Genomic DNA, 13,843 nt, shown 5'->3' on the forward strand with positions numbered 1-13,843 from the left:
AAGCAAAGATTCACCTCTCACTTTTTAATTACTGTAGTACAAACCCACAAGATGAGTTCTTTATTTGTTGCATCGATTTCCCACCATGGTTCTCCCCTTCCTCATTGAATACCCACAACAAGCTTGTGAGGTAGGCTAGGCTGAGAGGCAGTGGCTGGCCCCAAAGGTCACCCACTGAGCTTCATGGTCGCTTCCAGGTCCTAGTTCAACCCTCTAACCACTACACACACTGCCTCTGTTCAGCTTCCTTTTATCCAGAGGCCAGCAACTATGTTCCAGTTTCTTCTTAATAAAAAATAATAAAATTCCTTCCAGTAGCACCTTAGAGACCAACTAAGTTTGTTCTTGGTATGATCTTTCGTGTGCATGCACACTTCTTCAGATGCATGCACACTAAAGCTCATACCAAGAACAAACTTAGTTGGTCTCCAAGGTGCTACTGGAAGGATTTTTTGATTTTTTTGACTACGGCAGACCAACACGGCTACCTACCTGTAACCAGTTTCTTCTTGTTTATTGAAGGCTGCATCTATAAGGACCCAATGGCCTTCCTAGCCAGAACAAGAATAATTTTTTTATCAACAGCAAAACCTGGGCATCTGAGTGCTTGGGGAATGAGAGTCTTGCTCTAGTTAGCATGGCCATTTTAGTTTGGAGCTTCTCCAGAGGACCTGGTTATTGAGCACTCTATTTTGCTTTGTCAAGAGGTTATGTATAAGCTCAACCATGATACCCGAGGACTGGAGAGTACAGTGGTACCTCGGGTTAAGAACTTAATTCGTTCTAGAGGTCCGTTCTTAACCTGAAGTACCACTTTAGCTAATGGGGCCTCCCACTGCCGCTACCGTGCAATTTCTGTTCTCATCCTGAAGCAAAGTTCTTAACCCGAGGTACTATTTCTGGGTTAGCGGAGTCTGTAACCTGAAGCGTCTGTAACCCGAGGTACCACTGTACCAATGTAACACCCAAGTTTTTAAAAAGGATCCGGGTTGGGGGTGGGGGTGGAAGAGAACTGGAAGTTACAGTCAGGTTAGCTTATTCTGTCTTTCTGTTCCAGGAAAACTGGTAGAACAATATTGTTAAAGGTAACATAACCAAGCATATATAGAAGAACAAGCCTTGCTGGAGCAGAACAAGCAGGGCTTCTGCAAGGGAAAGTCCTGTCCTACAAACCTATTAGAGTTACTGGTGAGTGTCGACAAGCATCTAGCTAGAGGTGATCTGGTGGGCGCTGTGGACTTGGACTTTCTAAAAGCACCTCACCATAGACTCCAGAGTAAGCTTAGCAGCCATGGAGTAAGAGGAGAGGTCCTCTTGTGGATCAGGATCTGGTTAAGAAACAGGAAGCAGAAAGTAGGAATAAATGGGCAGGTCTTCCAGTAGAGGGATAGAAAAAGTGGAGTCCCTCAAGGGTCCGTACTGAGATGTACACTTTAAAACATGCTGAGAGCGAGCTGTTTTCAGAGTCATTAAAGCAAAAAGAAATTCTGAAACGCTGCAAAAGGACCTGCCCAAACTGAGTGAATGGGCTGTAAAAAGTGCAAAGTGACACAGCTCAGGCATTATATCAGGGGTAGGCAACCTAAGGCCCGTGGGCCAGATGCGGCCCAATCGCCTTCTCAATCCGGCCTGCGGACGGTCCAGGAATCTGTGTTTTTACATGAATAGAATGTGTGCTTTTATTTAAAATGCATCTCTGGGTTATTTGTGGGGCCTGCCTGGTGTTTTTACATGAGTAGAATGTGTGCTTTTATTTAAGATGCATCTCTGGGTTATTTGTGGGGCATAGGAATTCATTCATTTTTTTCCTTCAAAATATAGTCCGGCCCACCACATGGTCTGAAGGATGGTGGACCGGCCCATGGCTGAAAAAAGTTGCTGACCCCTGCTTTATATGTATCATATATAATTTCCCCCCATACATAGGATCAGTCACCAGCCCTTATTACCCTCTTTCTCATTTAAAGGTGGAAGGAAGCAAGAAAGCAATTTATATCTCTTTATTTAGTTTTTTTTTTTTGCACATCGAGATACGTATTACATTACATTTTAAGGGGACCCCGGACGCTTTCTGAGCAGAGGGACCCCAAGAGTAATCAGAGCAAGAAGCAGAGCCAGAGACGTCAAGATGAGTCCAGCCAGCAGCCCAGGCGCAGAGAAGAATCCTGCAAATGAGGTTAGGGAGAGAGAGAGAGAAAAACAAACTCAACTGAACACCAAAGCTGTCATAAGGCTGCAAGCTCTTTTACTATTGATTTAGGAAACTTGCCTCCAAGTAAACCTGTAGGGCTTCATGCTGCCATCTAACTTACATTTTTGGTCGGTACAAAATAAAAAAATAAAAAATAATCCTTCCAGTAGCACCTTAGAGACCAACTAAGTTTGTCCTTGGTATGAGCTTTCGTGTGCATGCACACTTCTTCAGATAGTGTTTTTGGTCAGTGTTAGACTTGCTGTCAGCATCTTACAGCCCTGGCTGCCCCCTCTCTTTTAAAACATCTGATGTGAAAGGTGTGGGCTATTGGTTCTCTCTACAGTACTTATATCCAACTTGCATTATTTGTAAATAAAACACATACCTGCGAGCCTCCGGCAAACTCTTCCCAAAGGAAGTCCCTGGAAGTTCTAAGCATAGCAGGTTTAATGTTGGGATGATGGGGGGAAGAAGGGTTAAGCCCCCAAGTGAGTGCTTTTGCCTAGAATGCACCCCCCAAAACGCAGTTTGGAGAGTCGCTTATTCCCATGCTGTGGCCCAATTCCTTACTTGTTTCCAGACAAGCTATCCAATTACTAACCTTTCAGTGCAAAAACAAGCCATTCCTAACTCATCACACCTAACTATCATTTGCCCCAGTTTTATTCTAATTTGGTAGCTATAAGATTCCTGAATCAAATTCTCACTCTGCCCTCACCTGCATTCTTGAAATATTTACTACTAATAATAATAAGGAAGAGGAGGAGGTACCATGTTCTGCTGCAGGTTCCATTGTTTCACTTTGATGGGCTGAAAGACTCCTTGAGCCCATGTATGCATCACGGACGAAAATGGGGCCGATCGTCACATCAGTCTCCAGTTCCTTCACCGGTTGACCTGCATTTTGAGCAAGGTGAAACTTACTCATCGGTAGGTCAGCCTCACCCCTTTCATTTGGCGACCCCTGCACAGAACAGATTGGCTCCCCCGCCAACATGGATGGAACGCACCATGCTTAGTGGATACATCTCTGCCAGATCTCCTTCCTCTTGCCCACCTATCCCAAGGGTTGACCCTCCTTGGCTGCCCTCCAGCGACACCACAGCTCCCAGTCTCGCAGCAGGTACAGATGCCCTGGGTACCCTCAAGTGGAATCCACCTGGAGGGATGGGGGGAAAGGAAGAGAAAAGCCTACGTTACCTGCAGAATTGGTTTGCCCGGGCAACAAGGTCAAATACTCGACATAATTTTGTTAGACGCCACACCACAATCTCTGGATAGTGAGATTATGAGTGCTGTAATGTAAGCTGCTTTGAGACTGGAGTGAAAAACGGCATAGAAAATATAACAAATGGAATGAAATTTAAAAAATGATGTGTGCTGCTAGCCCCGTTGGGTGGGTTGGAGGGAAGCTTCTGGAAACCACTATTTCTATGACAGCCAACTATTTCTGTATTTTTCGCTCCATAGGGCGCACCTCGTTTTTAGAGGAGGAAACAGGAAAAAAAAAATATTTTTCTGGTTTTCCTCCTCAAAAAGCCCTGGTTTTTTTTTAGGATCATCTAAATGTTTTGCAGCTTTTTTGCAAAGGGAGAAAAGCAAAGCTCCTTTTGCAAAGGGGAAAAAGCAAAGAGGAAAAGCCCCATTTCTATGGGGTTTAACTCACATTTCTGCAGCTTCTGAAGGAAAGGGAGCCATTTCTACAGTTTCCAGACGGATAATCTAATCAGCCAGTCACATGTCGCTGGGGAAACAAACAACCTCCCTCTGCAGCACATTCAACAATGGAGGGCGGGGCAGAAAGGGAGCTGGGACTCTTATCTCTCTCCTGATCTCTTGCTGATCAGCTGCTGAGCGGGGTCTTTTCAATACCCCTTTTTCTCTTTGTAAAATAAAAAAGCACTATCTGCTTTTGGCCCCTGGGCAATTCATCTCCAGGGGCCACCATTCGCTCCTTAAGACGCACAGTTATTTCCCCTTAATTTTTAGGAGGAAAAAAGTGCATCTTATGGAGCGAAAAATACCGTAGTCCTGTAGAAGGGTCATTGGCAGGCCTGGCTAGGGCTATTAACATAGAATAATAGAACTGTAGAATTGGAGGGGACCTCCAAGGCTCATCTAGTCCAAGCCCCTGCACGAATCACAGCTGCAACATCCCTGACGGATGGCCACCAACGAAGGAGAGTTCACCAACTTGTCCCGAGGGAGTCCATTCCACTGTCAAACAGCTCTTACTTAAGAAGCTAACTTGACCACCTCAGCAGTTCTTTGTCCAAACCAACCCCCTCAGTCCTATAGCAGGATGCTAGCTCACTCACATGTTATTAGCTTGGTTGAAGGAGCAAGCTTTGTTTTCAGGATCAGGGGCCTGCTTGGCTGCAGTCACTTTCAGGTGGCAAGTGATGTAGATCTGGAGAAGCCAAGCAGATAAAAAAAAACTCCATTAGACATTCTAGGCTTCAGTTCAAGGAAGACTGTGCAAGACGAGGGGTCTCACCAGCTCTTGAGGATGTCCTGTAAATCTGAAAACGTCCACTGTGAACCGGAGCAAATCCTCCTTGAGCCTTGGAGACACAAAGGCTGAGCTGGAATCTGACCTCCCATCAACAAGGCAGCTAAAACAAGAAAGGGAAGGGAAGGGAAGGGAAAAGAAAGAAAGAAAGAAAGAAAGTCTGTTAGAGGAGAAGGGCAAATCAGTATTTCAGTTTCTTCCTCATTTTTTTCTTCCACTCTTAAGTTCCATTCACATTTCCACATCAGTTTACAAGCTTATATATATATATATATATATATTTATACACACACAGTATATATGTATGTGTGTGTGTGTGTGTGTGTGTGTGTGTGTGTGTGTGTGTGTGTGTATATATATATATACACACACACACACACAGCTCATGAAAAATTGCAAGCATTTTAGTGTCAATTTCTCCCATTAAATATAAGCTTTTGTATCCATTTTCCATTCACATGTTTTTGCAAAGCAATTTGTCCTGCCATTATGTATGTTAATTCCTCCAAATATATGTATTTTTGTTCACACTTCACATGCATTTCTTACACATGGAGAGGGATAATTGCATTGTAAAATTCAGAGAATAGTGTAGTTCTCAAAGGATGCCATGTTTTTTTTGGGGGGGGGGGAAGCAAGTTAGACAGATCTGCATTTAAATGCAAACAGAATCAACCCCTCCGCCAATCCCTAGCTGTCAGCAGTACTTCCTGTAACACGTGGTTCCTGGCTGCCCTAGTCCAGGGGTGGGGAACTGGCGGCCTGCAGGCCTGGCTCTGCCCACATGGCTACCCCTTTCTGCTCTCTGTCCCTTCTCCCTTGCAGCCGCTGGCAGGGACAACCCTAGAGAGCTCCTACCCGTTGTGGTCAATGATGGGATATCGGGGAGTGGCATCCCTGCTTGGGCTCAGCGTGGCGACACAGTGGTTGACAAACAGCCTCAGAGGAAGGTGGTTCTCTGCGTTCACTTGAGCCTGGATGTGCATCACATCTCCCAGCTGGTACGCGCCGGAACCTCTCTCGGCGCTCCAGTCATCTGAAAGACGAGAGAGTTTACAGAATCTTACCTAGAGGGAAAGAAAGCTATCCAGCACAGACCTCAGCACTGGCTTGTCACGTCCAGTGATGCACCATCATCTTGCAGCGCAAACTACGGAACTCCCACCCACATGAGGGCAGTGATGGCCACCAATTTGGAGGTCTTTAAAAGAGGATTGGGCAAATTCATGGAGGAGGAGAGGCCTATTGATGGCTACGAGCAGCGATGGCTAGGATCTGTGTTATGTACCGAGTTGAATAGGATCCAAAATGCAGCGGTCTGATTGGTCCTAGAACAATAGGATTGAGATTGCAGCAGTCTGATTGGTCCGCAGGAGCCACCCAATCCAGCTCCAGGTGGAAGTGAATCCGCACTCCGATTGGCATACAGGAGTATCCCGGAATTAGCCAATCACGTGGGGCCCATTGTGTAAATAGTGTATATAAAGCAAACGTTTTGGGGAAACTGCATTCCTCACTACTATGAGCTGAATAAAGAGCATGAAATTCACACTTGACTCCGAGTATATTTCAATCTGCCTCCACAGTCAGGCAGCAATGCTTCTGGATGCCAGTTGCTGGAGGGAGAGAGGGGGCTCTTGGGCTCATGTTTGGCTCCCTAGTTTCCCACCAGCATCTAGTTGGCCGCTGTGAGAGCAGGATGCTGAACTAGGTGGGCCATTGGCCTGATCCAGCAGGTTCTCTCTATATTCCTAATAATGCAACGTATAAAATATAAATATTTCTAAGAAGAGTTTGGATTTGATATCCTGCTTTATCACTACCCGAAGGAGTCTCAAAGCAGCTAACATTCTCCTTTCCCTTCCTCCCCCACAACAAACACCCTGAGAGGTGAGTGGGGCTGAGAGACATCAGAGAAGTGTGACTAGCCCAAGGTCACCCAGCAGCTGCATGTGGAGGAGCGGAGACGCGAACCCAGTTCACCAAATTAAAAGTCCACCACACTTGGCTCTAAGCTCTAAAAAGATTACAATCACATCCGCACCTAAAATTTAAACTCTTGTTTATCAGAAGATAAACTCTTGCCCCAGGCCTTTATTACATTTAAAGCACTTTGCCTGCGCCCACTGAATCCTGGGAACTGTAGTTTAAGGGTGCAGGGAATTGTAGCTCTATGAGGAGTCACCTACAGTTCCAATGGTTTTTTTTGGGGGGGGGATACAGCATTACAAGGACCAAAGCTATGAAAAACTGCTCAATTAACAGCATTTGAATTGTATTTAAGTTTTATTTAAATTGGAAAAGGAACAAAGGTAGGTAGCATGTGAGCTACATTGATCAAAACCAGGAACAGAGGAAAAGGAGGCAAGTATGTAAGGTGAAGCAAAAAAACAAAAAACAAGGCTATTCAGGAGCAAAGTCTCGAGGGGGAGTCTAAAAGACAGGAAGGCCTGCAGTGAACAAGATATTTTAAAAAATAAAAGATTGCCAAATAAAGTTACACTTCACAGAGGCCAATGGCTTGAAGTTCAATTAACCACATTAGACACCCCCAGATCCAGACAGTGGCGTAGCGTGGGGGTGCAGGGGGGGCCGGCCGCACCGGCCGCAACATCTGAGGGGGCGCTCGCTCGCACTCGCAGCTCTCTGCCCCTGTCTGGCTCACTCACTCTCTCTCACTGCACGTTATTTATCCCAAAGCGTGTGGTAGGCTTTTGAGATCGGCAGCAGGGCACAGGGTAGAGAAATCAGCGGGGATGCAGCTTTCTCCACCCCTCGCCCTGTGTGCCGATCCCAAAATGGGATCGGCAGCTGGGCGCAGGGTGGAGAGAGCTGCATCCCCGCTGATTTCTCCACCCTGCGCCCTCCCGCCGATCTCAAAAGCAGGCTTTTGGGATCGGCAGCTGGGCGCGGGGTGGTGGAGAAAGCAGCGGGGATGCTGCTGCTTTCTCCACCACCCCACGCCCTGTGCTCATCCCGCTTACTTTGAAGGGAGCTGGGGACGGGTGAAAGCTCACCCCTCCTCCCCAGCTCCCTTCAAAGCAAGTGGGGATAAGCCCTCTGAAGGGGTGCGTGGGCCCCTTCAGATCGGCTTATCCCCGCTTTTTTTAAAAGGGAGCCGGGGAGAAGGGGTGAGCCTCCTTCGCTCCCCCTCCCAGCTAAAATCCACGGGTTAGGGGGTGCAAATTACTTGCCTTGCCCCGGGTGCTGTCAACACACGCTACGCCACTGGATCCAGACACCCCTCAGGAGCAGAAAAAGTAGAACCCATCACACACACACACACACACACACATGTCTGAAACCTCACAGATTAGGCCCTGAACAAATTGACCTCAAATATTTCTCTGAAAGGTCAAAGTGGGAAATCTCCCCATTTTCTCTTTCCTCGCAAATCCTGTCCTCGCAAATGCTGTCTTAAAGGCACATTCAAGATATGAACAGGGTGTGAGCCTGTGACCTAGATTCAGGAATTAAGTAGTACCTGTTTGCATTATCTGGGGGCCAAAACCCAGATAATGCAAACAGGTAACTTGCCAGACAGGAGATAAGACAACACACTTAGATTTCTGTTGTAGACTGCTCCTTCTGTGATGTATGTATGATGTTTCTAGGGGTGGTCTTGGACTCCAGGTGCGGGCAATTCAAAATGTCTATATAAGGGCTTGCACGCATGGTTCTGGGTCCCTCCTCCCTCCTGTGTGTGTGTGGGGAGCACCCTGTTGCAACAGCTTTTAAGAAAAAACAAAATAAAAATAATCCTTCCAGTAGCACCTTAGAGACCAGCTAAGTTTGTTCTTGGTATGAGCTTTCGTGTGCATGCACACTTCTTCAGATATCTGAAGTGTATCTGAAGAAGTGTGCATGCACACGAAAGCTCATACCAAAAACAAACTTAGTTGGTCTCTAAGGTGCTACTGGAAGGATTTTTTTAATTTTTTATTTTGTTTCGACTATGGCAGACCAACACGGCTACCTACCTGTAGCTTTTAAGAAAGATCAGGCTTACCGTATATACCCGAATATAAGCCAACCCGAATATAAACCGAGGCACCTAATTTTCCCACAAAAACCTGGGAAAGCTTATTGACTCGAGTATAAGCCGGTTCACCTTTGCCGCTGTGGAGGAGGAGGAGGAGGAACGAGCTGCTCCTTCCTCTTCCTCCTTTGCCAAGTTTGCATTTATGCGAGCAGTTCAGGAATGCAACAAGCTGCCTGGGGAGAATAAAGAACAGCTGTTCTTGTACGCTTCTTAAGGAATGGTTGACTGGGGAGAGTGGGTGGTGGCACGAGCGAAGAGAAAGGGCTTCTTTCTCGCCGCCCCCACCGCCTACCTCACTCAAGTATAAACCGAGGGCAGCTTTTTCAGCACAAAAAATGTGCTGAAAAACTAGGCTTATACTCAAGTATATACAGTAACTACCAGCCTTACTTTTCACTAGAATTCTGGTCTGGTCTCTGTCATTTTACTAGCCAGTACAGTCGTACCTCGGGTTAAGAACTTAATTCGTTCCGGAAGTCCGTTCTTAACCTGAAACTGTTCTTAACCTGAAGCACCACTTTAGCTAATGGGGCCTCCCGCTGCCACTGTGCCGCCAGAGCACAATTTCTGTTCTTATCCTGAAGCAAAGTTCTTAACCTGAAGCGTTATTTCTGGGTTAGCGGCGTATGTAACCTGAGGTACCACTGTAAGGGCTTCCAATTGTGCTCTGCCGGAGGTCCAGGCTCCCTCCCGGAGAAGGACCCATTTTAACTCTTATTTCACTACCCAGAGTGATGCTCGGCCAGGGCTGCTGCGGATACATTTAGGGTGGCTAGATCCAGCTGTGTAGTGCTTGCTTGGAAAAGGGTGAAAGTGCCTCCTGCCCTCAAACTCCCTTGCCTCAGCAGTGGGCCCTGCCAGGCGCTGCCGCCCTGCATTGAGCTAACGGCCTGCTTCTTAATTTCCAGGTACCGTTCATTAAGCGCAAGGAGAAGCTCAGCCTGTGCTCTGCGGAAATGGTCGAGCTGAAGGGAACCCAAGTTGGCTTGATGGCTTCGCTGCTCACGTTGCTTCTCCTGGAAAGAGAAATAAATAATCATAGAATCGTAGAAACCTAGAGTTGGAAGAGACCCGAAGGGCCATCCAGTCCAACTCCCTGCCAAGCAGGAAACACCATCATAGCATGCCTGACAGATGGCTGTCAAGCCTCTGCTTAAAGACCTCCAAAGGAGGAGACTCCACCACACTCCCTGGCAGCAAATTCTACTGTCGGACAGCTCTTACTGTCAGGAAGTTCTTCCTAATGTTTAGGTGGAATCTTCTTTCTTGCAGTTTGAATCCATTGCCCCGTGTCCGCTTCTCTGGAGCAGCAGAAAACAACCTTTCACCCTCCTCTATGTGACATCCTTTTATATATTTGAACATGGCTATCATATCACCCCTTAACCTTCTCTTCTCCAGGCTAAACATACCCAGCTCCCTAAGCCGTTCCTCATAAGGCATCGTTTCCAGGCCTTTGACCATTTTGGTTGCCCTCCTCTGGACACGTTCCAGCTTGTCAGTATCCTTCTTGAACTGGTGAAAGGCCCCCACAGATGTGGTTCCCAAAATGGGCACCACCTGCAACCCCTGGGGGGGGGCACTGCAGGGGCAAATAACTAAACCTTGTACAGCTGGCCTCACTGGATCAAGTTGATCGTTTTTGTTGAATTAATGAAATAGTTTTAATTGGATTTTGAAGAAACAAGCAATAAAAATTCAGAACCGTAACAATTATTGCATTACTATCTTCCTTAGACCAGGGACCCGGGTGGCACTGTGGTCTAAACCACTAAGCCTAGGGCTTGCCAATCGGAAGGTCGGCGGTTCAAATCCCCGCGACGGGGTGAGCTCCCGTTGCTCGGTCCCTGCTCCTGCCAACCTAGCAGTTCGAAAGCACGTCAAAGTGCAAGTAGATGAATACCGTAGGTACCGCTCCGGTGGGAAGGTAAACGGGGTTTCCATGCGCTGCTCCGGTTTGCCAGAAGCGGCTTTGTCATGCTGGCCACATGACCTGGAAAAACTGTCTGCGGACAAATGTCAGCTCCCTTGGCCAGTAAAGCGAGATGAGCGCCGCAACCCCAGAGTCGTTCGCGACTGGACTTAACCGTCAGGGGTCCTTTACCTTTTTTTAATCTTCCTTAGTGGGTCATGCAAACCAGTATTCTGAACAGTGCTTTTCATACGATATGGTAGGGGCACTAGGAATGAGTTTATGGAACCAAGAGGGGGGGGGATAGCCCAAAAGTATTTGGGAGCCACTGCCCTGCTGCGCATGTGAACGGCTCCTATGTGCCTGTCATTGCCACCATTTCCCCAACTCACCTTGGATAGTGACACTCAATAGGGACTTCGGCTGGGCTGGTTCGCATGACAACTGCATTGGCGCTGGGAGTAGGCTTATAGTATAAGCTTATGCTGTAGACCAGGGATTCTGGAGTCATCTGGAGAAAGGGATGGAAGATGACCCATTGAACCTCATTGTGTTTTTTTTAGGGGAAGGATAATTTAAGACCACAGGTGTGCAGTAGTAGTTCAGGAGCTTCAGGAAGATCGTCTAGGGATGCTTTGCGGTGGATTAGAGAAAGTCTGACTACCAAATGTCCAACAATAGCAACAAATGAAAAGCGTTCCCCCTCCCTAGGAAAAAAAAACTGGCTTGCTGAAAAATGAACACTTGGGAGAACACAGGTGTTTTGTGTCATTGGTCCAGTCCTGTGAAATGCTCTGCTAATAGCAATTCAGAAGATGTCCTAGTTGGAAAACATAAAACATTTGCTGAAAACCTTCCAAGCTCATGCAGAAAAATTAAGCATGTTCTGTAAAAGTCAGCTGGCGATTAGTGACTTCGTATCTATCCAACTGTTGTAAATCAATTTGATTTTTTAAAAATGAAGTTGCAGCGTAAAATATTAAAAGCAGGAGCGAATTTTTGTGCAAGAGGACTTTTGAGATTGTTTCAGCTACTGTTTACAAACACCTGGACCAAGGATGTGCTTGGAGTCTGTTGGGAAGGATGTCAGGCCAGAATGCTTCAGACAGATAAGGACCCACAAAGCTCAATCCAAGTATCCTAATAGAGTCCCTTTATCTAGATTTCAGGGATGCGGGTGGCACTGTAATCTAAACCACAGAGCCTAGGGCTTGTCGATCAGAAGGTCGGCAGTTCAAATCCCCATGATGGGGCGAGCTCCCATTGCTCGGTCCCTGCTCCTGCCCACCTAGCAGTTTGAAAGCACATCAAAGTGCAAGTAGATAAATAGGTACCAATCCGGTGGGAAGGTAAATGGCGTTTCCGTGCGTTGCTCTGGTTTGCCAGAAGCGGCTTAGTCATGCTGGCCACATGACCCGGAAGCTGTACGCTGGCTCCCTCGGCCAGTAAAGCGAGATGAGCGCCACAACCCCAGAGTTGTCCGCGACTGGACTTAACGGTCAGGGGTCCTTTACCTTTATCTAGATTTCAGTAGCTAGAAAACCTTGTGCAGGTTATATTCTCCCTTTCAAATCTGCATGCCAAAGCCAGCTAACAAGCAACTGCACTAAGTGAAATAGCTGTTGGCTGAATCCAAAGATTAAAAAAAAATGGCAAACCTCAGGACTAGCCCTCAGGTGATGCAGAGGAGCTGCAACAAGGGATGGAGGAGTAATTCGATTCATTTCACATGTGAAGACATCTGAGAGGGCACTGCGTTCCTACCCCCGGGTTTAAACTGTTCAGGATCTCAGCATTTCACAGAACCTATTGCAGTTTCAAAGAACCCATGGTAGCCAGTTTCACAATAACCTGATGGGTAAGGATTAGGCCTCTTAACTAGACCCCAGGCAAAGCCATTTAACTAGCCTGGAAACAAATGCAGAAGCATGCATAGGATAGGTCAACATAGGTAAATAATACAGAGTTACCTGCAGGATACTGCCACACTGATGGAGCCCAACATCAAAGATCACTACATCCTTGGCAGCATCATAGGAGGTGTAGGGGCAGTCTGAGGAGCCCAGGCTGAGGTCCGTTGCCTGAATAAGCCTTCCAGTCCCGAACAGGTCCCTGTTCACTGTTACTACCACTTGGGCTTCTCCACACTGCACAGCCACAGGGGCCAAATAGGACATTGCCCTCACCTGGGAAGCATCAACCCAAGCCCAAGGAGAGGACTCGGGCCAGGAGAGGGCAGGGGACACAGTCCAGGCAGTTCTCCAAACTGAGTTCCTCAGAGCAAACTGCCAGGGGTCATAAGAAGCAACCCCCCAGCAGAGCAAGACAACAGCCAAGTTTGCCCCAAACCCCATTTCGCTTCTTCAAGAAATCCAGCAACAAACGACGACTGTTCTCTGCAAACCTTTATAATCCCATCCCCAAAGTCCACTCTCACCTGACTCAGGTAACGAGGAACCCAAACACACCCTTTTGCTAAATGCAAACTCTGGAGGTAAAGAAGGAAGGAAGGAACTAAAATTAGTCTCAGGTGCAAGTCAGTGCTTGTTGGGGAAAGCTGTAGCAGAAAGCAAATGGAGGTCAACTAGTCCCCGAATTTATTATCATTGTTTATTAAATTTACATAGCACCCTTCATTTGCAGATCTCAGGGCAGTTCACAACATAAAAATAGAATATAAAAAACATAGAATGCAGAGTAAAAATGAGAACAATAAGAAACTAATAGCACAACACATTTAATAGGGTTCTGAAACTGAAACCTTTCTGAAACTGTTTTTGAACTGACGTAGTCTGCAGCTGCGACATTAAATTGGGTTGGCTGCTATATCTGCATTAGGGTGATCTGTTGCATCGTAGAATTACCGAACTGTAGGGCTGGAAGGCACCCAAAGGGTCAGTTAGTCCAACCCCCTGCAGTGCAGCAGAGCCCCTCCATTTTCAGGGGATTTTAGCAGGTGCAATTCATCCCATCAGGGTGCTGCAAGGCAGAGGAAAGCAGCAACTCCTGAAATTCTGTCATTACTGCCTGCCAGGAATCAGGAATCGCAAAGCAATGGGCAAACGATCTGGTTGTGCTCTTCAGATGTTGAGAGACAACATTTAGGCTCCAATCCTGCACACACTTACCAGAGAGTAAGTCCCATTAAACTCAATGACCTTACTTCCGAGTAGAGGCATAGGA

The 13,843-nt window shown here is 46.9% G+C and overlaps 1 protein-coding gene across 1 annotated transcript; it reads right to left on the minus strand.

Annotated features, from left to right (window-relative positions):
- Positions 1–1,991: 1,991 nt before the first annotated feature.
- LOC117053399 (zona pellucida sperm-binding protein 3-like) lies at positions 1,992–13,115 on the minus strand. Its single transcript, XM_033161093.1, has 9 exons — positions 12,631–13,115; positions 11,053–11,171; positions 9,661–9,764; positions 5,565–5,742; positions 4,692–4,809; positions 4,513–4,604; positions 3,205–3,353; positions 2,966–3,091; positions 1,992–2,165 (listed from the first exon to the last, which is right to left on the minus strand). The coding sequence occupies exons 1-9, from the start codon at positions 13,012–13,014 to the stop codon at positions 2,050–2,052; spliced, it is 1,386 nt and encodes a 461-aa protein (XP_033016984.1). The 5' UTR covers positions 13,015–13,115; the 3' UTR covers positions 1,992–2,049.
- Positions 13,116–13,843: the final 728 nt, after the last annotated feature.

The sequence above is a fragment of the Lacerta agilis genome, chromosome 9 (assembly GCF_009819535.1).
Source record: "Lacerta agilis isolate rLacAgi1 chromosome 9, rLacAgi1.pri, whole genome shotgun sequence".
NCBI lineage: Eukaryota > Metazoa > Chordata > Lepidosauria > Squamata > Lacertidae > Lacerta > Lacerta agilis.